The following is a 25004-nucleotide window of genomic DNA, read 5'->3' as shown; positions in this document are numbered from 1 at the left end:
TGGATGACCCTGCAGTTTTTTGGCGGAGCCCTCTGTGTTGGAACCCTTGCTGTCCCGAGCCAAACCAGCCGTGTCAGTGAAATGAATGAGGAGGCTGTTTTTCCTGAGTGTTGCTGCTGTCCGAACTCAGACGGTGACCAAAGACCAAAGAGAACGCTGGTCATCGACATGCCAGGCTTACAACATACAGAATGCATGGATTTCTCAAGACAGCACAGTATTAGTTCAGTTTTATTAATGGGCATCAGCTGCTTCATTCATGCTTCACAATATCAGTGGGTTCAATAAACTCACAGCATAACCTTTTGCTATAAATGACAAATTCTCGTGTCCTGATCATGTCAGTCACCTGGCTCATACACCAGTCTAATCAGCCCTGCGACGTGGTTTGTAATTAATAATTGCAAACGTGAAGCAAAATGCAGGAATGTCTGAAAGCCCAAGTTGAGACGAGTGGATCATATTTTTGTGGGTGGATCCCGATCGTCATTTGAATGACAGACTTCTTGTGTTTTTGTTTACCACTCAGTCGTATGATCGACTCGGCTCGACCGACCCGCTTCATCTCTGGCATATTGGAATGAAAGATAAGAGAGAAAAACACTGAGACGTAATGTGGAAGCACAGAGAATCCGATTTCACAAGGCATAACCTCGTGGTATAACCTAACCTATAATCACTTAAACAGCTAAATAGTACATTTTTCAGTGATTTTTATGATTATATAAAGTACATTCATCTAATTTAGCCATAGATGTATTAACGGCATACAGAACCTCTTCGTTAACATGTAACACAAGTACTTAGCTGATCTGAAGTCAGTGTTTTGGCTTTTTCTAAATCTCCATTTCCTTCTAGTCGTGAACAGAGTTTTGTCATTTGTTCAAACCTTTGGCCACGCTGAATCCCAAACGGTCTTAAACTGGCACCGAATGCTGCTCTCGCTCGGCCGGGGAGGCGGAGGAGTTAAAGGCAGACTCCGCCGCTCCACTGTGAAGCTCTTTTGTGCACACATTCACAGGAGGAGGAGGAGGAGGAGTGACGCAGAATGTCAGTGTGGCTCTGCTGCTCAGCACACACTCGCACACACACACTTCCTAAGAGTTGCACAGTGAGATTTCTTTGATTTCCTTTTCTTCGAGCTTTGACAGCTACTGAAGAGCTCATTCGTCAGCGCGCGTCCAGTTTGTCCTCTGCTCGTTCGTAACGCCGGAGAGAAAAGCTGTCACATATTCAGCAGCTGACGTCTTTCACAACATGTGAGTAGCAGCTCAGTACTGTAGATGTGGAGGTGCGATTTGCAGCAAAGGAGAAACTTGATGTGCTTATTTCCTTACTGACATCAGGTTGTCTGTTATCCAAACACTTGACCGCATTGTGTTTCATATGTTAATCTTTTTTCACTGTTTCAACTGCATTCACATGGAAAGTTACCCTTTGAAGCTTAATCTTTTACAAAAGCTTTTATCCAGCACTGATCAAACGCCGAGGCACATTATAGGCACATGAAGGATCATTTAGATTTAGTGCTTCTTATCTCTATTTTTGTAGTTTTTCCCCTTCATTCCTGTCGGGAATACTAGCATTGCACTCACCAAGTTAATTGCCAGGATCTGGGAATACAACAAGTCTAATTTGCCAAACTTATTAGGAAGAAAACAAATGCAAAATGGGAATTTTTTATCCAGACCTTGTACATTGCAAAGTAGAAGTGTTTCCAGATCTGAACAGATTTTTTATGATAGAAATACAAAAATAAGTTTGGATCAAAAAACTGTACATGAAGGGAATTTAAGCTCTGTGAAAGTTTTCAGCCACTGTAGCAAATTCTAGAAATGTGTCATGTGTCCCTGATTTCTCTGTGCAAGCTTATTTTCCAGTGCCATTAAGTTACTGTTTATCCAAGATCCAAAAAGCATTTCCCCGTGTTGAGAAGTGGCAGCCCAGGTGTGTGTGTGTGTGTGTGTGTGTTGTTTTGCACATTCTCTCCTGGAGGTTAATGCTTCTTCTTTGATCCCATACACATTAGTCACAGGGAGATGTCTGTGTCCCAGCCTTAACTTATCCAGCAGACCAGATGAGTTGACCATGCCTGCCCGGTTGGGCACAGACTATTTGTTGCTGCGTTCCTGAAGCAAGAGAGAGAAAGGTTCAGATGAGTCAAGTCTGTATTTATGTTGCCGGCTGAGCTACACATGGGTGGGATGGGGTGCGGGTTTACGTAATCTTGGTGGAGATAGAAGTTGATGCAACAGTATGATATCACTGCTGAGGCTGTTTGGTCCCAACGGATGACTGAGATTCAAATGGTCCGTCAGCCCAAGAGTAGTTCAGGAACCAGGTGAGCTGTAAATTACCGCAGACAGCAGTGACATTTAGTCATTACTAATTCTGAATGATTGTGCTCTTCTTAAACCATACACACCAAAGCCAATACTGAATGACTCCTGTTCATTAAGCATTTGATATTGACTAACTCTGCATCTTCTGGTTCTTCGGGGGGTTTGGCCCAGTGTAAAAATTTTAAAACCAGGGTTGACATTGAGCTTTAGACCACATTGGACCAGTATGCTGGATTTTATCACAAGGTGTGGCACATGTCCACGAATGAGAGGATAGCACCACCACAGTACATCAGGACAACTGTTAAACATCAAAATTAAAAAATAAAATAAGACTTTAGCCTGGTGCAGAAAAGATGGCAGTCAGTTCGATTTCCGCAACACATTCTTACAGATGTTTCACAATAAAAGCCTTCAAAAGAACTGAAGGTTGCATGTCCGCTGAAATGCTAGAGGCTTTTTAATTTGAAACTGATGCAGGAAATGTTGTTTTGTATTAACAGCATATTGCTGCAACTCAAGCCAAATGGGAGCAGATAAAAAAAGACATTGTACTAAAGTGTAGTAGCATGGATCATAACATTAGACACCATAACCTGCCCTTTTATATGGAGTGAGCGTCTCGCCCAGGGGCCCTTCAGTAAGCTAAAATAGGGGAGCATGAACTTCCATCACTCATTTGAAGGTTGGGCTTCAGATCAGTTGTTTCTTCATTAACTGGAGATGAGATCAACTTGTACATTTGTGTGAGAACTGATTTGAGTGTGAACATCAGGCTCTGGACAGCAGCTGTCCACCTCTCGTGATATCTGCTGACCTGAATATTGTGGTGTCTGACACTTCTCGGTTGACTCTGACTACCATCCCCTGGATGATAACTTTCTCCATGAGAACATGACCTCATTGAAACACAGACATTGTCAGGCTGTGGCTCCAAGAAGATGCAGAGGTGAAATGTCTGGTCCTTTGTGTTGGCAACAAGCCTTCATATCAGTCCTTCAGTCTGGTCTGAGGCTTTAGGGAGGATAAGGCTGCTTTCACTCCAAACTTTGCTCAGTTCTCATTGCATAACAGCCAAGACAGGAAAATAAAGGCCTTCTAGGAAGGACTGCATTGGACAAAAAGAGAGAACAAGCGCCTTGTGTTGTGCAGTGTCCCCATTTGGACTCTGGCTGCGGGGGCACAGGAACAGGGGTTTCTGACAGCCACTGACTGTGGGGCAAGTGTTTGTGTGCTACACCAAATATAGCAACTCCTCATATAGAGGTTATCTAACTTTGATATAGGAGAAGCTAAAGGTGACTAACTTCCGCTATATACAAATGCTTAGAGGCTGAATTTCACACGGGAAAATAGATGGTGTGCTTGTGTTTTTGTACAATGATACATGAGTGTTATAAAGTTCTTTGCAGGATATTGCTAATCCTGGGAGACAGAGTGCTGGTTATCAGGCGTCCATAATGTGTGGGAATGAATAAGTGCTCTGTTACCTCCTCACAGATACAGCTTTACCCCAGCTGTTGGCCAGACATTCTCTTTGCCTCTTTCTTTCTCTCCAGCCATCTTTACACAGCTGATCTGGCTAAAAATGCCATGGCAGAGCCAGGGCATAATTAATCATGATCACTTTCCACAAGCTCTTCTCACAAAATCCGCCCTCTATTGATCTTTTATCCACTGATGTCTTTTCACTATAGGTTGAAGAGGGAGAGGATCCTTAGAATCAGAATCAGAATCTCTTTATTCGCCAGATGTACACCATCTCACCATCACCTCATCTTGGTCAGCAGTAAGCCTTTGCTTATGGATGTTATCATATTTAACCAGGACATTTATAAGTCCGCTAAACAAGCCGATCTTTGCTAACTTAACGTTACTCTTTTACATTCACCCTAAGTAGACTGCCAGCTGACAGTTAACAAAAATCATCCAGCTTTCTTGTAAATTATGAACTACTTATTGTGCTTATTTGACATAAGATGGCTTTACATAAGGACTTGTCCAGCAGCTGATCCCCTTGACCCTTTTTGTGTTAAGTGTTTATGCTTTTTAGACTCAAGTAAAAGCAAAGAATGGGAGACAAGTTGGGAGACCAAGAGTTGCATTTTCTTTATTAGGCACCACTGCCTTGTTACGGGTGTGTTATTGGCCTGGGCCTCCTTCTGCATGGGTCACTTAGCTTACTAAATAGACCCCTCCTGAGCCAAGGGGTGGATGGACACAGTAGATGAACTTTACAAGAAAAAGGGGGCTAAGTTTTCAGCATGAACTCAAACACTTTCATTTTAGCTCCATTGGGAACACTGGCCGCTCCTCTTTTGTTATTATCTTTCATTTTAAAGAGAGTTCTTTTCATGCACCGGCCTTTCCTGGTCTCTGGTATAACACTGTTCTTCACTTCACAAGAAGCAGTACTTGAAAAAGTAGAGTTATACTAGATATTATTGCTGATATTGGCACAGGGTCAAACCGCTGCTCCCATTCAGTCCCTGAATGTTCATCAGAGCAACACAAATCCAGGAACAGTGAGAACCTGTGAGGGGTCATAGCCTTGTCATTGTCATACTAATTGTGGCTGTTTAGGGCACCTGCAAGGGTGGCTATGGAAGGAAGTGTCCAATCAAGAGCAAGCAGCTCATCAGACGCTCTCCTCATTTGGCCCTCAAGATTTTCCCTGCACAATCCTGCTGCTAACGACTGCTAAGGACATTTCCTGAGACACAACCTCATCCAGAACGAAACATAATGCTGTGCATGGATGAACTGCTACGCTACGCTTTTGTGTGTGTGTGTGTGTTTTGTTTTTTTTTTTTCAGTAGTATTTTGATAAATATAGTCTGATCAATACTGCTGTCAGGCTACTGGTTAGTTTGCACTGAGAAGTAATATTTTAGAAACTGACTTTGTGTTCAACTTTGAAGCATATTTGTGGAACAAATAGTACTTCTTGTAGCCATGCCATACAGGCAGGGTTGGCCAGATTCAAGGCCAGCAAAGCATCAATATAAATCAATATTCTCCCCTTTTTTAAATCACCCTCCATTACCTTGTCCTTTGTTTCCCCAATCCCAGCAAGCTTGCACTCGCACATTGATCCAGTAATCTTTCATGTATATTTAATGAGCTGCAGGGCAAGTGTTCATTAAGCCAGAACAAGTTCCTGTACTTACATTTCACTAGGCATTTTAGAGCTATGACCAAACTGTATTTAAAGGAACTGTGTATCTTGGTGTGCTTCTGTACCAAGAGTTTTGCAACATTTGCTTACTATTTGGAATTGTAAATTGTGATCCAGTTTGAATACTGCAAAGTGAAGAATTTTGTTCTCTCACAATCAGTAAGCCACTTACAAGACAAGCATTTGTTGCTTTAATTTATCAGGTCAGTTTCATGACCTCCCTGTTGACTCTTTTAATTCATCATTTTCCTCTGATCTTAACAAGTCAAATTAACCCAGCTCATAAGATTTAATAACGTCTTACGTAAATCATTTACGAGGCCACAGTATTATTCTAATAGGTGTCCTTGAGCCCACTCACTCTGTAAAAGCAGGCCTGATCAATAGTTCAGCCATTAACTTTAACCAAAAATGGTTCTAGGCTTGACTTGCATACTGTTAGACTATCATCAACTGACGCTCTTTATTCTCTTGGGCTTCATAAATGTAAATATACTTTATTCTTGTTAGGCTATTAGTGGTTTTAGCAGTTGAGGCCTGAGGGGATGTTCTCAGAAAATGTTTCATCATTGCTGTTTTATTAATGTCACACTTGTGGTCAGTAGACATGGACCCCCAGCTGTTTCGGAATGCCCACACGCACAAACACGGAGTAGCACATGGTGTGTTTGTTCATGTAAGCTAGAGGGGAAACACGCTATTTCCGCTGTAATGGGGGATCTATTGCCACAGGGGTCAGAGCTCAGAGTTTAAAGATCAGCAGGTCACACAGTTGGACCATCTGGCCGACAGAACCTCAAAATATCTGGCAGTGCCTTCCGTCTGTGACACTTTGTTATTCGTAGAGTTCAGTTTTAGATGTGCGGTGTTGTAGATCTGCGTGCTACATCTTACAATCATGAAGCGCTTCTTTTGTTTTAACTTCTGTCTGCTGCTGCTTTCTAAAACATTTTGTGATAAACCTAACTGATTTTTGCCCCTTGCTGATGAAGAGGATGTAGCGACGCAATCAGTCGGTCACTCCAGACTAGTTAAACATGCTTCACTCTCCCCTGCTGTTGTATAATTAGGGCTATGAGGTCAGGATCGCAGGCATTCTCCTCTGACTAATGTGCTTGGGATCACAGAGCAAGTATTTACCTCCTGGGGAGTATGTATAAACAGAAACAGTGTAAGATATCACACATACGTATTTCTTATTACATGAAGGAATAACGTCAAAGGTTATTTGCAGAGGCTTGAAAACAGCAGCAGACATAGCACCTCACACAGAAGCTGTCTGAACATAAATAGTCTGCTTGCCGTAAAAAGTCTCACCAGTGTGAAGTGACGGATAAGATTTCTTGTAGTACAAATGGGGATTCTGTGGATCGCTCATCAGTCACGTTGTCTCCAAAGTGAAGACATGATCTAGTTAAAGAGGCCTGACTAAAATGAGCTTCCAGCTGATGTGAGAGTGGGACCACAGCACAGCTGGCCTCATCGCAGTCGTGGCATTACGAGAGAAAAGAGGAGCTGATAATCTGTGAGTCAAATGAGTGAAAACACAATCCATAATCATGTAACTTCCAATGTATCTACTTGAAATGAGAATGTAGAAAAATGTTTTTGTGGAGGCTGAAGTCACATGATTATTGATATTAGACAGAATGATGAATGTGTGCTGTTGTCAATTGTTCTGGGTTGTGTGACTGTCCTGCATGCTAATGTGTAGAGATGGCAAGGTGATATGAAGCAGACCATGAACTGAAGAGTTTTCAGGCTGTGGGAAAAAGGTTCCCATATGTTGATCCCAGTGAATGTAAATCACCTACGTCTGGCTTTATCTGTCATTTTTTTAGTGAGACAATGAGCTCCTTTTGTATTCAGCCACTCAATGTATTCATCTTTCTATTTTTGACTCACTAGGCTTTTCTGTTTTCTCCATCTGGCTGCAGCAGGGTGGAGCTTTCTCCCTGCTTCCTAGCTTGGAGAGAGCTCGTTAAATGACTGTTGTTGGACGAAGTAACTCTTTCCATTACATGAGTGTTTTCAACACCAGTGGGATAAAGGAGGGGCATCTCCTTGTATGTGTGCATGGAAAGGGCTCATTTCTATGGATATCGTTGGATGCCTTAATATATTTTTTAATGCAGTTATTTCAGCTACAGCATAAACAAGGTTTATATACTGGATTAATTTGCAGGCAAAATTATTGGAATAAAAAGTCTTTTAGTGAAGAAAAAACCCTTTTATTCATGCGATAGGGGCTGGTAAGACTTCTTGAGGGGCTCAAGGAAGTTGGTGTGTGAGATAGAGGAACCTACAGGGAGTGATGTCATTCTATCAAACTCCATGCTGTAGATTTCAATGGTCCCTTACCCCCCCTCCTCCCACATACACTGTCAAACAGGCTGTTGTGATAGACCTCCCACATACGCACACACAGCACGGGCAGCCTTTAGACTATGGCGAGCCACTGAGCAGCAAGCAACAGGGAGTAGCTGTCCTGATCTGGCCAGACAGAAGAGGGAGGAGGAGGAGGAACAGTAGTCAAAACCAACTCCACAGATCCCCTAACTCCTGCTGTAATCCCTCATGTCCCACCCGGGGGCTCCTCTGCAGGGCTTTTCCCAGCTTAGACTGGGACTGTATCGTCATCCGCTGCTCACACAGGTAGGGGAGCTTCTTCCTGTGGAGGTGTTTCTGTTGTTTCCTTTGACAAGGCTTTGACTTTGCAATGACTTGTTTACATGTTGTACTTCAGCCTTTCAGCTGAGCTTTGTGACCATCGTAATTGCATTGAGTCACATTTGGCTATGGGGCAGGTGATTCTAAGGGTACTGAAATGGAGAAAGTTAAGGGAGCTCTTCTTTCATGGGTTATGTCTATGTTTATCAGCAAGACTGAGGCATCAAAAGTGAGTGTAGGCATATGTGGATGGAAATGCGTGCACAGTTCCGAACCTGATACTTAAGCAGTTTCATGAGCTGTATAAAAGTGTAATGACGACTTAATTTTGGAGCCTCCTGTATTAGCATCTAACGTTTCAGGGGAGACTACTGACTTTAGTCGACAGAGCACATTAACAGCCACAAAAATATCAAAACATTTGCATCATAATTGGTCTTTTATTGGCTATGGTCTGTATTTATTGTGCTAATCATGACAGCTACCATGAGTATTGATACACTAAGCTGATTAAACCACGGGGACAAACATCGTCTGTATGGCATGTGATGCTACATAAAGCCATTATCCTTACATGCTAGAGGTTACCATAGCCCAATTTTCCCACATGTGGTCCACCAATGTACCAATCAAAGTAAACTAAAGGATTAGTAGCAGGGAACATAGACTGTGAAGAAGTACCAGATTTGTTTCCAGTGCTACAATGCGACATTGCTTTGGCAAGTTGCCTTGAGCCAGCCAAAGAGACCTTGCGGTACCCAGCTTGTGTACGCCCACTGAGCTCCATTACAGAGCTCTGTATTCACTAAGGCTGAGATGTGAGATATCTATAAGTTACTGAGACACAGACAGCTTCTTTGTACAGCTGTAGAACCTGATTCGATTGCCTCATCATGGGTTATGAGGCTTGTTGAGAACTTAAATTGACATTAAAAGAAGAATTATCTGACATAGTATTGGTTTTGTCTTTGCTCCCCTGAAGTACCACACAACTCGGTGCAGAGGATGTGAGGTAGTTAGTTGTGTTTTTCAGACATTACCCTTTTTGATCACATGACAGCATTGACAAATCTGTCTGCAGTTCACTTTGGAAAAGCTGGAAAAAAGAGCTAACTTGATGTAAGTTTGTGTTTGTGTGTTTAAACCTTTTCAGTGTGGCTCTCAGTATGTTGAGCTTTTGTTTTGCTTTGAGTTTCAGAGGCCAAGAAAAGCCCCCAGGCCTTCCTCACTTAGTGAGGCTGATTTTCCAGTGATGACTAAATTCTTCTGATTGGGGCACCCTGCTTCCTCTTCACTGGATTTGGGTGTGGCCATGTGTGAATGTGTATGTGCACAGGCGTGTGTGTACAGTATGTGTGCATGTGCAGTAATGTTCAGTGTACACAGTCTACCTTACAGCTTTCTGTCCAAGTTAGTAAGTAAACAAATTAATGATTAAAATCCTGTGATGTCCATTCATCCAACTGGTTTTTACATCAGGGTATCCTGAGGAGGATCATAAGCACATAAAATCAACAACTGATCAATCTTCCCTTATGCCAGTATCCCTCAGGTGGCACAGATTAACCCGACTGGCTTGAGAAAGTGCAAGGCAGGCTCCTGTTATTTCATCGTTTTTTCCACAGTGCATGCCACAGACTCTGATCATTTCCTGAAGCTGGTAGAGCAGGTGGACATGAGCCAATGTTTAATTTAACCGCAGCTGTTTTGGCCATGCCCACTCAATCTCCTGATACCCCTGCTTCTTTCAATGATAGCTCCTCACTCTGTGCTTCTTAAGGTCTTGATGAATCTTGTGTGCTTATGATTAGAGGATTGCACCTTTATTTATGTAATTGTCAAAGTACTGTGAGTACTTGAGTGTATGAAAATTAAAGGGTTGTGCAGAGCTGAATGACTTGATTGTCCTGTTTGGCTGAATCTCTAATGAGCCTCTGTCATACTTGTCTGTTTTAGAAGTCATCCATACCCAAGGACCCCTGGACGGCAGCCTGTATGCCAAAGTTCGCAAAAAGGAGTCTGTTGATGGAACCGTCACAGCCAACGGTCTCCCGCCCAGTGCTGTTGAACACGCCCTACCTGCAGTTGACCATGCCTTGTCTGTGAGCAGCGACTCAGGAAACTCTACTGCCTCCATCAAAACTGACCGAACTGATGATGCAACAGCAGCCCCTCAGAATTCCACAGTGAGCCAGACGCATGTTCCTATAGGTGAGGAGCCACCCTCAGTCCACCAGCAGACCCCGCCTACACAACAGTCAATAAGTCCCCAAGAGAAGCAGGAGCTTGAGCAGCTGTTGAGCGGCTTGGAGGGGCCCATGCATCGACAGGACTACCTGTCCACCCCGACCTCTGCTGCTGGAGGTATGCGTCACTTGGTGCCTGCCCAGGTCCATGTCAATGGGCACAGTAGCATTGACCGTGAGACTGACATTTTAGATGATGAACTGCCTACCAGTCAAGAGGGCAACAGTGTGGACAGTTTAGGGACATTCTCCTCCACAGACGGGCGGGCTACACCAGCTGATCTCTACTACCAGTCTGAGTCACTCATCAATGGCCAGGATCATGTGCCGTATCTGGAGCGTAGCCTCCCAGAAAAACCTCTGGAAACCGTCCAGCGACAGGTCGGAGTGTCCAACAAACCTGTCACCTTGACCCAAAGTGAGTCAGCCCAATCCTCGGGTAATGACATGGCTATCCAGAATGGCAGTTTGAGCCGCTCTCAGTCATTTGGTGCAGAGCCAAACACTATGCCACAGGCTCCTGCCCGCACCACCAGTAGTAGGGATGCCGTCCAGCGTGGCCTCAATGTATGGCACCAGTTCGGTGTACCTGAGGAGCCAGTAACTGAAGGCCTCACTTTTAGTCCACCTCCATCTGTAGCAGCAATTCCCAGCCACCACAGCCTCCCGCAGTTCCCTCATCGACACAGCGCCTCCCAGCAAGAAATTGAGCAATCTATTGAAACCCTTAATCTTCTAATGTTGGACCTGGAACCAGGCCGTTCGCTGGTGCCAAAGTCCCAAAGTGCTCCACTGCGCGAAAACAGTGCCGTAGTGACTACCCAGCCGTCCTTCTCCCAGAGCCAAACGAGGCCCTCCTACCAGGCAGATGCTGCCATTCATACCCACTTTTCTGGCCCTATCTCCAGCCTGGCCAGCCACTCCTCACCGGCTCAGATGTCACCAGGGAAACCTAGTACACCAGAACCTGCAACTGTGCAGGGATCTCTGAGTCCTTCCTCACAAAGCTTCCCCACTGTAGCTGGTCAAATTCAGCTCAAGCCTGTTGATGCCTACCCTCCAAGCACACTGCCCCAGCCTGCAGAGGTCTCTGAGCCCCACAGAAGCCCTAGTGGTGCCTCAGTGTCACCACAGCCAAGAGATAGTGAGCCGGATGAAGTCTTCAATGTTGAAGGCCTGGTCGCCCAAAGAGTAGCTGGTAAGACTTTAAATTAAATTATTTCATCCTGATACTTCCATACTTCCATTTGTGTTCTCAGAACTTGTTAATTCTGTTTAAAAATGCGAACTACATGCTATTCGGCAAGAGGCTGCATCTTCATATGTATTTATGTGATTTCTATAGTCTGCCCAGAACGATAAAAAAACAACCCTAAAATACAATATTTTACTCTTCACTATTGCAGCCTGTCATAAACAAGGGTATTGGCACTGACCTACAATACTTCAAACAAACTAAGATGGGAGAGTCTGGTGGAGTATTGGATTTAAACACCCTTTCGTGTTTGAGATCACAAAAGTGCATGTAAAGGGAAACTGGCTACTGGAAAATAAATGAAAACATTTTAGATTTCATTCATAAGGTTTGTGTTAGGAAGATGAAATGACTGCTGAGATGTGGCTAGCTGATACCTAAACCACACCAAGTGCAACCATTTGGTTAATTATTTCCACAGCTTTTATCCAGTAGAGACAACAATATTATCCTGTTGTTTAATGGTGTTTGCTGATTCAAAATTCTAAATTAAATATTATTCATTTCACTGAATTTTATTCATTGTACCACCTGTGTATACTTTGTTTACTGTGATAGCAGAACATTTACTGATCAGTGATGTTAATGCTGTGCACTGTACACATGCTCTTGGAAAACACTGCTCCGTCCGTATCTCATTTCCTGAGCTGCACCTCGTCAGTCCCCAGCACTCAGGCTCAAACAGGAAGTGTTCTCTTCAATCCACCAGGTCGACTGTCTTCAGATAAGCACGGCGGACATCCTGCAGAGCAGCAAGAAATGGAGCAAAGTCAACATAAAGCAGTGTGATAGCTGAGCCCTCAGATAACACATGCCAAAAAGAGGTTTTCTAGAATCAACAGTATGGTTCACTTCACTTTACTGCCATTTAGATGTACAGTCAGTTACGCACTTCTAAATGCTAGTTTCACACCATTAGGGAGATGGAAATATAGAGAATTGTTTGTGTGAAATCCATGCCAGATTGGTTTCTACTTCCTGTATCTTAGAAATCTTCGTTTTTTCATGACTTGTTTGGAGACAGTAAATACAAAACTATTTCACTTAAACTAGCATAGCTTTGACATGTTCCACTTACATAAAAGATGCTTATTCCTGTTACCAGTTAACTGCTTATTCTCTTGTTCTTTCATAGGCGGGTGCTCATCTTCTTGTTTTCTTTTTCCCAGTTTTCATCCTTGTTCTTTCTCTCATCATTCATCTGTTTACCCAGAATACTCGGCTCGTGTCCAAAGTGTCATCCCCAGCATGACCTCCTCTCAGTCTGAGCACCGCCGTTCTCACTCCCTCTCGGGTTGGTTCTCACACCCTGTCTGAAGGGAACGCTTAAGAAAAAAAAAAGGAGGACCTCTCCTTTTTTTTAGTGTTCCTTCAGCCTGGTCTGCTTTGCCTATGAGTGTGGTGGAGTGTGTTTCTTCTTGTTTCACTTCCTCTTTTTCCCTTTCATACATAACAAATTTGTCTTCATCTGGTTTGCAAAGCAGAAGCATCAAACTAACCACTGATTCCTCTCTGCATACATACTCACTCGTCAGTCCTGTTTGTTCTGAGTTGCAGTTTTCTACCTCAAGGTTAGCGACTCACTTCAACTGTGACGCAGAAAAAAAAAAACTCAACTGGGTAATGTTAAAGTTTCACAAGAACGAGACAGGGGACACACAAAGGAGGCTCTGTCCCTTCCCAGGAGAGTGCATGTCACAAGATCCATTTTGCCAAACTCAGGGAACAATACCAAGGCCAGGATACACTAGCCTCATTCAGGGCTGCTTTTTTCACTTGCACTGTTTTGAAGATTTACAAAGCCAAACAAAGGACACCAAATCTAGGAGAGAGACCACAGTCCTAGTTGGAAACATCACTAAAGCTCTGTGCGTCCACTGGGAGACAGTGACCACAATGCAAACAGGATTGTTCTCTTTAGAGCCCCTAGGGTCTCAGGGACCAGTCTGGGCTCTTTACCGCAGACAGCAATATCCTTTTTGGTGATGCAACACGACATCAAATTTAAGTCTCATAGAGTAGATTTTGGATTATTCATGGGAATCGGATTAGTCATTGTGGTGTTTCTATCCTACAAGTAGTAATCACACATTTTTTTGCACCAGATTTTAAAGAAATAATTAAATATAATTGATCTGAACTGTCCTTGCAGGAATGCAATCTCCTCACTCTTACCTTAGGTAACCTCTCTCGGTTGCAGGTGTGCACATATGGAGACAGTAGTTTTCCCTTCCTTGAAAATAGAAAAAAAAAAAAAAAAATCAACCAAAAATCAATCAATCAAGTTTTTGTTTTTGGAATCAGCCCTATGCTTATCCACATGATGACTGGATTTTAAATAGCTGAGAAATGTCAGTCCGAGATCTCCCGCCATCCCAGCTGGAAAAAATTAGGCGTCACTAGGGCAACAGCACAGTGTTTGACAGTAGTCTGCTGTAGAGCAGTGCATCGTGGGTACATCTGGTTCTCAGTTTCCAGGCTCGGTGCGATGGAGGTGTTCACTACATGCTTTTCAAGGTTGATGTTTCTAACCAACACCCTGTCAACATGAAGGTATTTGATACTGGAGATAAATCAAGTATCCTAGCAGATGGCTTGACTGGCATGGCTTATCATTTCTTTGTATTATGTAAAAATGATACATGAAGTTCAGTGATTTATAAACCATAACTAAATGATGGTAATAAAAAACACATTGAAGTTTGGAAGGTAACGTTCTTAATACCTCAGATTTTTTTAATTTTGTGGCAATGGCAGCTAACTTCATTCCTAAGTATTTAACAGTTCAGATTTTCACAGCTGCTATCGCTAATGTTTCTCCTCAGATATTTGGCGAGGATTTTGCTCCCCCACTTCAAAGTGGAACTGAGTGAAATGGATATTAATATTTTCATGATTTCCATAACAGCTAAGCTTGTTGGGTGTGGCTACATGTTTTTCCATGTAAGGAAAGGTCTGTCAGTGTGAAACTGAGAGGAACCTTGACTCACATTTTTCAGGTCACTATCAGCTTGTGTTTGTTTTCAGTTTTTCCATGAGATCATTCCCAATGACCGAGACATTTTCTCATTTAGGTGTGAAAGAGAAGCTCAGAAAAAATAACAAATAGAAGCTTCAGGTCTATCAAACATTTTATTTAGCCAACTGTTGCAATGACAGAACTTGAAGCATCAAGAAGGTAGCATTTCTGTAGTATAAGCTGCCTCAGCACAAAGAACACCACACAGTTGTTTTTCCCAATATATCCACTTGTTTCTTAAACCTATTGTACTTCCCTTCTTTCTTCCGTTAACCTTCATCATGTTCCAGAGTGCAGGGCAGCCAGTGATAATCTTTCACGTTGGCTTTGCTGCTTTGACCAGCATTTCATGCTTTGCCACCTTGTTTAGCCAGTCAATGGCATCACATATTAGCTTAATGCTTAAATCAAATCCTATTTGTTTTATGGCGGTAGCTTTCTCTGTCTCTCTCCGGCCCTCTCAGTTGAAGCCAGATTAACTGAAATGAGCTTACTGACTGCTTTGAACTGCAGCCAGATCTGTCCAAATTGACGCACTAGATAACCAACAGTTTGTACCAGCGAATCTGAAGGTCTTGATTGTTTGTGTGAGAGAACATTTTCCCCCTAGCATTCCAATAAATAGTTACTTGTTATACTGTAGCTCAGACCTGGGCAAACTGTTCCACAAAGGGCCGGTGTGGCTGCAGGTTTTCTTTCCAACCAAGCAGCAGCACACCAGACTTGACTCATTTAATCAACTGATCTCAGTCTTCAGACAGTTGATTGGTCAAACTGTGTGCTCTTGGTTGGTTGGAGCAAAAACCCGCAGCCACACCGGCCCTTTGTGCCCAGGTCATGCTCAAAGGGGCGGACATTGCTTTTGGTAAAGTTTCCAAGGTCACATTTTTATTATCCCTAAACATTGAAACACAGTAGTTTGTATGTCTTGTTTTGTGAAGAATATACTTCATGAAGAGTTTTTTTTATTCAAGTTTTAATGACTGACTTAATGGGATTCAGTCTGACGAGCAGCTAGCTCTTCATTAACCTTGTGTGTGCGCATGTTCAATTCAAAAGATTTAAGAGCCACAGCCTCCTGCAAATCCTTTGTGTTTGTCTGCAAAATGCACACGATGTCCTGTGCAGTGAGCATTCTTAGTGGCTGACAACCATTAACCTCTGACAGTGATGGAATTGCCGGAGGAAAGCAGTGTAATGGTACAGCAATGACCAGCCCTTGCTTAACTTTGACACTTACTTTTATGCCGGCTCAGGTGTACAGGCCCGTACTGTGTCCTTGGAAGAGCCTGCAACTCTGCCCCGCCGTCGCATCACCAGTGAGGGCACTTACCAGAGTGGTCAAGATGACGGTTCCTCTGCAGATGTCCCAGTTCGCTCTCCAGTCCGATGTGTTTCTCCAGAGTTTGTCAATGCCATAGCGATGAACCCCGGTGGACGACCTAAAGAGGTACCAATTGTACATTTTGGAGCATTTTTTTTTTTTTTGCAAGTTGACATGCTTAGGGTTTTTTTTTCATGTAACTGTTCTGCTCTCCAGAGACACATGCACAGCTACCGTGAGGCCTTCGAGGAGATGGACAGTGGCCCCATCAGTCCTACACCCTTAGTTGGTGGTGAGGTGTTTCCCCAAACCCCTGCCTTCCCCATCTCACCGCAAACCCCTTACTTCAACCTGTGTAAGTTCCCCCTCCGGCTGACAAGGCACTGTGGAGCTTAGGCGTAGTTACTGTAGATGTTCAAAATGATAAAGCATTTTATATCAAATCCTGTCTGAAGGTTGTATTTGACAATGGTATTACTCTGGAGGTTAGTCTTTAGATTTGTGTCCTTATGTGGCATGTCAGGTTAAATATCCTCCATGTGTTTCTCATACTGAAAGTCTTTTTTCTTTTTCTTTTGTAGTTTCAAATTTATACATAAATGGCTCAGTTCACAGGTCATTGTATATCATGTCCTTGAGTAATTTAATGAAGATTCACTTTTGAATGGCAATACTTTTTTGAGTGATGCGATTACTTAAGATTCATCAACATCAAGTTGACTCTTGTTTGTCGTTAAGAATACTTTAACTTGACTTACAATAGTTTCTTTCTTTTTGTACTTCAGTTGGTTTCACATGTTCCAAATAGTGACAAAATATCCTCACTGTTAGCTCATCTCATTGTCACTCAGACTGAAAATAGGCTGTCCAGTGTACGAGACGTCCTTGTTTTGGCTCGTGAAAATTCCTCTGCGGCCACATCTTGTCCACAATGAATCCCTCTTTGCTTACAAGAATGTCCGCACTTGTTCAGTAAATATGGAAATGCAGAACAAAAAAAACAAAAGAAAGATGGAAAAAGGCCAAGTCAGTTTGGCGTTAACTGATGTCCAACGTCTGAGCTGCTACTTGATTTTCATCTCCAAGAAAGATGAAAAAGGATAAATAAGTTGATCTTACAGGAAAAAACATATTTGAGTTATTCACTAAGTCTATGAAAAAGAGAATATATAAACAAACCAGTAGGCAGACACCCATCAATCTCCCCCTCTCAGTCTCACATACACTCTATACTAAAACAAAAGGCACCTATTAGGTAACTCATCATTTGCCAACTCTACCAATTACCTCATCCATTCCTCCTGCCTATCTCCCTCAGGGAACACCCATAAAAGTTAGTCATAAAAACATAACATATTTTAACACCTGTTCTGTGGCGTAACATCCCTCCTTCCCTTCCCTCAAACCGAGGGAACGGAACAGTAACCTTTTCTGAAATAAACATCTTGTTTTTTTAATTAATTAATATGGACAAATTTTCATTACAAATGTATTTGTGAAAAAACATGTGAGTTCCATCATTATCTGCATTTTTAATGGACCTTGAAACTAGATTTTTCCCAGCTAAGCACAAAATCTGTCATCAGATAAGATAAGATGGGCCTTTATCAGTCCCACAGAGGGGAAATTCTCATCGTCTCAGTTAACTGAGAATAGTTTTGCAGTTATTTGCAAAACTTGTTAAAGGTGCATGTTTAGCTGATTGATTAATGCATGTGACATTAGATTTACTTCCTGTGATACAGCCATCTTGACTAGTGTGTCTTCAAATCACCCAACTGTTCACTTACCTGCCCCCACACACATACACACACATCAGCCACAATTAGATGTGCGGCTTCTCAGTTGCAAGTACAAAGAATTGATTTGGATTCTTTGGTAAGTGGACGATGCACGTCTCTCTACCGGAGTTCCACTGTCCCAGAGCCTCAGCCAACTGATCTCCCCGTCCCGTCCCTCCCCTCTGTCTGAGTGAGCCTCTACCCGTCACTTATCACAGTTCTGCACCGCTTTGGCACGAGAGCCACACGAGAGCAGCACTGGCAACACATCACATAGAGCAGCAATACACAAACTCACCCCAGACATACCAAACAGTTCACTTTGTTTGACTCAAAAAGTGAAGAAACTGCAGGTTTCTTGTTGATAATATAAACATGTAGTACAGGAAGGCTACAGAATCTGTTGCCATGCTAGTGGCAGCATGTTTACATGCTCACAGTGGCATTGCAGACATTGCAAATACACCAATTTTTATTGGGCAAAATGTTTACTATGTTAATCATCTTAGTTTAGCATGTAGCATTCTAACATGTAGTACTTGGCACAAACACAAAGTACAGCTGAAGTCAAAGTATGTCATGTTAACACTGCAGATATTTGGACATACACCACACTTTCTGACAAATTTGAATTTTAACCTGATGATGACACTAGATGAAAAGTCAGAGCAAGTTATCACAACCCTGTTGGGATGAGTGAAAGCTGACCAGCTGGTGGCACTAAATGAAAGGGCAGGACATCGGCAAGGTCATTAGACTTCATCCCCTGGACACCATCAGTATCTTTACCAAAGTTAATGGCAGCCCATCCTATAGTTATGAAGACATTTCACTAAAAATCAAAACTGTCAAGGTGATGGTGGTGTTAGAGGAAAAGAATCACCAAATTCAATTTGTTTCGTCCTCTACAGACCATGACTGTCTGCACCAAATTTCATGGCAACCCCTCCAGTAGTAGTTGAAGTATTTGGACCAGAGTGGTGAACCAACTGACCAACATCGACATCCCCAAAGACATACTGCTAGCATGGCTAAAAAACAGGGAACAAAAAGCAGAATTACAGACTGACAGTCAGAAATAAACCAGTCTTAACACAGATACACACAAACACATACCTACAGACCCACACATGTAAAGCAGAGTGATCTACACTCATTAGCTTCCACTGTCTCAACAGCTGCTGCTCTCTGTGTTGCTGTTGTCATCTTTGTTTGGGTTCCTGTTGCTGCCTTGTTTCACCGCAACTAGCACCCTGCTTGCCCTCCCCTGACAGTCCTAATAATCATGTCATTTATGTATTGTCTTTTGATAACTGTGCAAGCAGTATGCGCTTATCGCAACAGTTTGTTTTTTTTCTCCACATGATTTGTGTTTACGCTGGAGGGCAATAAAGGAGTAGTTGGCACTGACTGCAGGTCCATGACAGATTGGTGAAGCGCAAAGAGTCCCCTTGGATAAAACACAATCATGGTTAGGATGATTATAGTAATAGATGTCTCAAAATGATAAAGGTTGAAATGGAGGTCCACTCTACTCCTCACCTTTCCCTCCAGTGGTAGTGTAGCAGAGACTGTGTCAAAGTTCTTCTTCTTTCATGGGCGCTGTTAACTTTGTGGATTCAAAGGAACACTGGGATGAACTTTGTTGGAAGATAAAGAATGTAAAACTAAAACTACAGTCTAAAAACTCTTTCTGAGTTCTGTTTGACCCAGCTCTGCTTCGATGTCAACTTGTTTTCAAGACACACTTTATTCTGCTGATGGTAGAGTGAGGTGATGTCCCTGCCAGTTTGCCACATTGTGATTGGTCACGTGCATGTTTTATCCCTCCATCAGAGCATGAGCACACCCCTCTCAACTTGTTGCTCTTGATGATGCGTGTTGCCTTGACAGCTGTTTACCTGCATATTAATATACAAGACTGAACTATAAAACTAGATTATTAAAAAAATACTGTATGCTGTATGGAAATTTAAAGGATATTATGAAATGTTTTGGTCTTTTGTGTAATCTCTAGACTTTAGTAATTTTTCTCACTGTCTTCTGATAAATCATTGTTAGACTGCACCAACTGGTAACAGCTGTCAAGATTGTGTCTACCATGTGTCATTTTGTGTGGTGATAACTGTCCCTTTCTCTTCAGGTCGGTCCCCTCCTGGTCTTGCCAAGACTCCACTGTCAGCCCTGGGTTTGAAGCCCCACAACCCAGCGGAAATCCTCCTCAATCAAACAGGCTCAGGTTGGTTGTAACACTAATTACAGTCAACCTTTGGTGGTCGCTCTGGCAGCTGAGACATGGAGAGGATAATTAGGAAGAAGCTAAATCCAGTCCTGTCCAGAACGAAATACTCTCTTTGTGTGTGGAACTAAAGGCTATATGTGAACACTTATTAACCACTAGTAGTTCCTTTTACATTCCCTATCATACACACACTCCCCACAAACACCAAATTAAATAGACATAGCACAGAAAAAGACAAATCATTCTTTCCAACTCCCTTGCTGTACACCTGTTCCTTTACATTGTTCTGTTTCTCTGGATTATCTCCAATGATGCACCACAGATGATGAGAGCACTGAGGTTGAGGAAGGTAAGCGTGCTGCTATAATGTCACTGATCATCATCAGCTGAAGGTTTCAGTATCTTTCACCTCCTTTTCCTCTACCTTGTTCAGATGAGCTCCACCTACATATCATGTGTGTCATTTGCTCGCTGTCATTTGTTGTCAGGAAAAGTCACAACAACCCCAACAATAGAACAATATGACTAAGTATTAGGTGTATTATATCATATCTTAATCCATTCTGTCAGCAGACATCTGTTTTCACAGTTTTCTTTATTTTTTGCAGTATGTCACAATGCTAGAAAGCAGAAGTGAAGTAAATCTGTGGCTCATAAAGAACATTTTCTCGTTCACACGCAGCACCAAGAAGCTATGTAGAGTCTGTGGCAAGGTCGGCAGTGACAGGTGGAGAGCAGCCTTCGTCACCTCGGAGCCTGAGCCCACCAGGAGAGACTACAGTCCAGCAGAGAAGTCCAAGTCCCTCTTCCCACACACTGAACCCACCTTTGTCCAGCAGCAGCCCCATCCAGAGCTCACAGGGGTGAGTGAAAACATATTCCTCTTTCTCTTTTCGGTTCAAGGTTAGGTGTTTAAACACGATTTCTCTTTCGTAAGTACCATCCTGTCATTCGCTCTTTGTTTGTACTTAGTATTTACATGTTCTAATCTGAGGATTGATGCTTTTCAGTCTGACAAGTCATGCCTCTAAATTAACATGTTGATGTGTATTAAAATGTCTGAGGATACATTTTAAGGAAGTTAATAAACTTTTCCAATTCACTTTCAGTGATCAGCCCTTAATAGAGAGCAGTGTCAGCACCCCGTCCCAACCCACTACTGATTCGGGCTTCCGCTCCCAGGCTACAGAAAGTGCCCACCCCACTCCCACCCCGTCATATCAAGCCCCGAATTCCCCCACTTCCTCCTACCTAGATTCCAGCTCCCCTAACTCTTCCTACATGGGCACAGCTACCCCTACACTGTCCCACCTTGGCCCCAACACCCTACTGGGGAGCTATGTGACCTCAGACCCCAGCCCACCCACATCAGAACCCTCTCAGACAACAATCAGTCACGGAAGTCCTCATGCACAGCACAGGACCAACCTCCTTGGCTACCCCACCCACAACCCCATTATCCAGCAGTGTTCAAGCGCTAATCAAGACAGGCCCATCATGGCCCACCAAATATCAGCGACTAATGGCTTCGAGGTGGGTATGGTAGGTCTAAGTGGCAGTCCCATCCTTGGTCGTCGTCTGTCTCAGGGAGCTCAGAGCAGCCCGGTCCTCAGCAGACAGGCCTCCTTGGGACAGGGATCTCAGCGGAGCCCAGTCCTGAGCAGACAGCCATCCCTGGGCCAGCCCATGCAGAGCAGCCCTGTGCTCAGCCGACAGCCATCTGTCACACATCCCCAAGGAAGTCCAGTTTTGGGCCGCCACCCATCTGTATCGCAGGTGTCCCAAAGAAGTCCCAGTTTGGACCGGCACCCCATGCACAGCGGTTACACCACCCCAGATGAGAGACACGGGAACCTATCACGACAGAGCAGCTCTTCTGGCTACCAGGGACCACCTACACCATCCTTCCCCATCTCGCCTGCAGGCTACCAGGATGGGGGGATGTTGGGGATGGGTGTCGGTTTCCGGCAGGGTAGCCCGGCCCCTGGTTTCCAGCCCCAGCTTCCAGAGAAGAGACGCATGTCAAGCGGTGATAGACCAAATGGAGCACTGTCCTATGGCACAATGAACGGGAGGATAATGTCCCCAGTCAGTGGAGGAAGCACTCCAAGCTACTTCCACACCCTCTCTGACTTTTCAAGGTTCAATTTGCCCGGTAAGGATACACATTATTTGAACAACATTCTGTATTGTCGTACCTTGGCTGATCCATTTCACAGGTATTTCACACTGTCTTGATTATATAGATTGATGTTGGGCACTTGATGTTCTATGATTTATTTTTTTTCCCCTTGCAGATGGAAGCCCTGAGAGCAGGCTGAATGTCAAGTTTGTCCAAGACACGTCCAAGTTCTGGTACAAGCCGGACATTTCCAGGGAGCAAGGTAAAATGCTGAAAGACCTTATCCTGAACTGACCTTTAGACTGCTGTTGTAATGATGTTTGAACTTTTGTGATGTTTGAACTTAATTTTCTTCATTGTTTGTGTTTGCACTGAGATGGGAAAAGAGGCTTTCATGTTCTCTTCCCCTGCAGCTGATACCAGTTAGGGCCGTTAAAAATGTGTTGAACAGTCTGAAAGAAAATTCATTTGGAATTTGAATTGCCAGCTAGTCACAAAGACTGCTTTGCTTTTTCCTTGTCCTACTGGTGCCAGGTACTTGCTGAGGATCAGCTGGGTCAGTGTGTCCCAGTGTAAAAAAATATTTAAACAATTATATTAAGGAATTGTGGTTGGGTTGATTGAACTCTTGTCATTTAGTGTGAGTGGTGTGCAAAACACAAAGTCAACACCAGCTATTAATTTTAATCAATTTAATCATCTTTAATGCTTTTGTTTAATTCAAAGTCATTGCTTTAGTTTGCACACAAACAAGTCCTAATAGAGTCACTTTTGTTAAAAGCATGTACACAAAAATACGTACATACACGCCTCTGTACATACATGTTTGTGCGTTTTGGTTGTGAGGTCAGTGGCTCTTGGCTGTCCCATCTGTACTTGTTCATGGCCCATATTGGATAATATCTTGTTAAATACAAGCACATGCTTAACTGTTATGACATCACACACACACACACACTCGGAGTTTATACTTAGTGACATGCACTCTCAGAAGAAAAGCCACACCATATGTAGAGAATTAAGGAACATCTGCATGTGTTGCTCATCTCATTCATCTTCTTTCCTTAAACTATCACATGTGGACAGACTGAGGCACTGAACTAAATAGTGAAGTAATGAATCTAGTTCTTCTTGAACAACTGCGTGTCTTAAATAAAGTGTCATGTTAGAAGTTGTAGCTTTAATGAAATACAGACTGATGGCACAGAAAGGGTCAAGACGATCTTTTAACTTTTTGCTGCCTTTTCGTTCATTCACCATCACCTTTAATGACTTTCTTTGACCTCCAAAGTCTGTCACGCACTGAAGCCAGTGCAGTATAAAAGGCTTTTCCATTGCCAGTATAACTACTGTTTGCTGATATTTCAAGTATTGTACTGCTGTGCAGGTGTCTTCTGCTGTTTGGAGGGTGTTTATCATGTTCGCCATCTTAGTTTTGGTAGCAACAGTTTCTACTTAGCACTTGTACAGCTGAGGCTGACGGACATGTTTTTAATTCTGCAGGTACTGGACAAATTAAAAGTTTGACTTGATTGCACTAGATGGTACAGTTGTTCTTATAGCAAATTTCATGGCAATCCATTTGGTAATTGAGTCATTTCACTAACAACCAAATAACCTCACCCTCACCGTTAATGGTTTGACTGTGAAATAACTGAATGTCCATTGTGTTACAGCTATCGGCCTGCTGAGAGAGAGGGAGCCTGGAGCCTTTGTTATTCGTGACAGTCACTCGTTCAGGGGGGCTTACGGCTTGGCTATGAAGGTGGCCTCTCCTCCACCCTCAGTGCATCAGAACAAGAAAGGTAAAGAAGAGGACGGTGGTTTACGTATCAAAGTCCTTACTAAGTGCAACAGATATTTATTTGGTTTACTCTGGTGTTTTGCTTAGCTCTTCCTTCTCCCTGTTTTGGTCTTCACTCAGGGTGGAGACAAAATTAAAGTTAATATCTTAATACCAAAGATATGAGGTGATGTCTCCGTGTTATTCAGTTGTGTAATACCTCAGCTCGGTCAACCCTCTCCCGCTCTTTTGTTGCAGGTGACATCAGCAATGAGCTGGTGAGGCACTTCCTGATTGAGAGCAGCCCTAAAGGAGTGAAACTGAAGGGTTGTCCCAACGAGCCTTACTTTGGTTAGTGGAAGTCTGCTGCCCTCACATGTACAAAGACAGCTTAGTGAAGCCAAAGAGAGTTGGGAGGAAAAGTCAAACAAGTGTACTCGATCCCGCCTGTGTTTCTGTCAAAGATACGATCCCGTTTCCAAGTTCTATAACCTGTAATCCTACTGTAATTATAGTATTGAATGAAGTGATCCAAGTCATGTTCTCCCTACTAATTACACTGCATGGCTGGTGTGTGTGTATGTTACGGAGAGAGACAAAGGTCCTCTGCCAAATCCAAAATGGGGCAAGCTGTTAATTTTTGTCTTGCGTTTTTGTTTCTTCCTATTCATTTTTTCTTTCTGTCCTGCCTTCAACTCACACCTTAATTCATCACTCCTTTGAGTATATTTTTCTTGCTATTACAAGTCAAATTAACCCAATACATCCTTACCAAAAAAGATGAATTCTGGGGAGTGACAGCAAGTCAAAAGTGTGACATTTTAAACAGACAGTGAAGTTGGAAAGCAGTGATGTTACCAGACCTCTGTAGCCTACTCCACTGTTTAATGCTGCCTTTGCAGCTGCTAGCATAGCAGACTTGAATCTCCAACAGAAATGAGCTGCATAAACATGAAAAACACTGTCATCACAGGAACATAGCCACAATCTAAAGCAAGGCGTAAAAAGGGCATTATAAGTTTTCTTTTTGATGAACAAGGAC

The 25004-nt window shown here is 43.0% G+C and overlaps 1 protein-coding gene across 12 annotated transcripts in view; it reads left to right on the top strand.

Annotated features, from left to right (window-relative positions):
• The window catches only part of tns1b (tensin 1b), a 146428-nt gene that overhangs the window by 114846 nt on the left and 6578 nt on the right, over nucleotides 1-25004 (top strand). For 9 of the 12 annotated variants that reach the window (XM_046403346.1, XM_046403348.1, XM_046403345.1 and 6 more), the window contains 10 exons: nucleotides 10147-11634; nucleotides 12905-12985; nucleotides 15967-16160; nucleotides 16251-16389; nucleotides 19959-20054; nucleotides 20740-20920; nucleotides 21167-22212; nucleotides 22355-22441; nucleotides 23856-23984; nucleotides 24221-24313. In XM_046403346.1, the coding sequence (XP_046259302.1) occupies nucleotides 10147-11634; nucleotides 12905-12985; nucleotides 15967-16160; nucleotides 16251-16389; nucleotides 19959-20054; nucleotides 20740-20920; nucleotides 21167-22212; nucleotides 22355-22441; nucleotides 23856-23984; nucleotides 24221-24313 (3534 nt within the window). Of the gene's footprint in view, nucleotides 1-10146; nucleotides 11635-12904; nucleotides 12986-15966; nucleotides 16161-16250; nucleotides 16390-19958; nucleotides 20055-20739; nucleotides 20921-21166; nucleotides 22213-22354; nucleotides 22442-23855; nucleotides 23985-24220; nucleotides 24357-24411; nucleotides 24659-25004 lie in introns of those variants that run through there. The other 3 variants (XM_046403356.1, XM_046403350.1, XM_046403351.1) reach the window with 3 other exon arrangements.

Source organism: Scatophagus argus, chromosome 11 (genome assembly GCF_020382885.2).
Source record: "Scatophagus argus isolate fScaArg1 chromosome 11, fScaArg1.pri, whole genome shotgun sequence".
Taxonomy (NCBI): domain Eukaryota; kingdom Metazoa; phylum Chordata; class Actinopteri; family Scatophagidae; genus Scatophagus; species Scatophagus argus.
Note: the sequence above shows the minus strand (reverse complement) of the source record. Positions and strands in the feature narration are given on the sequence as shown.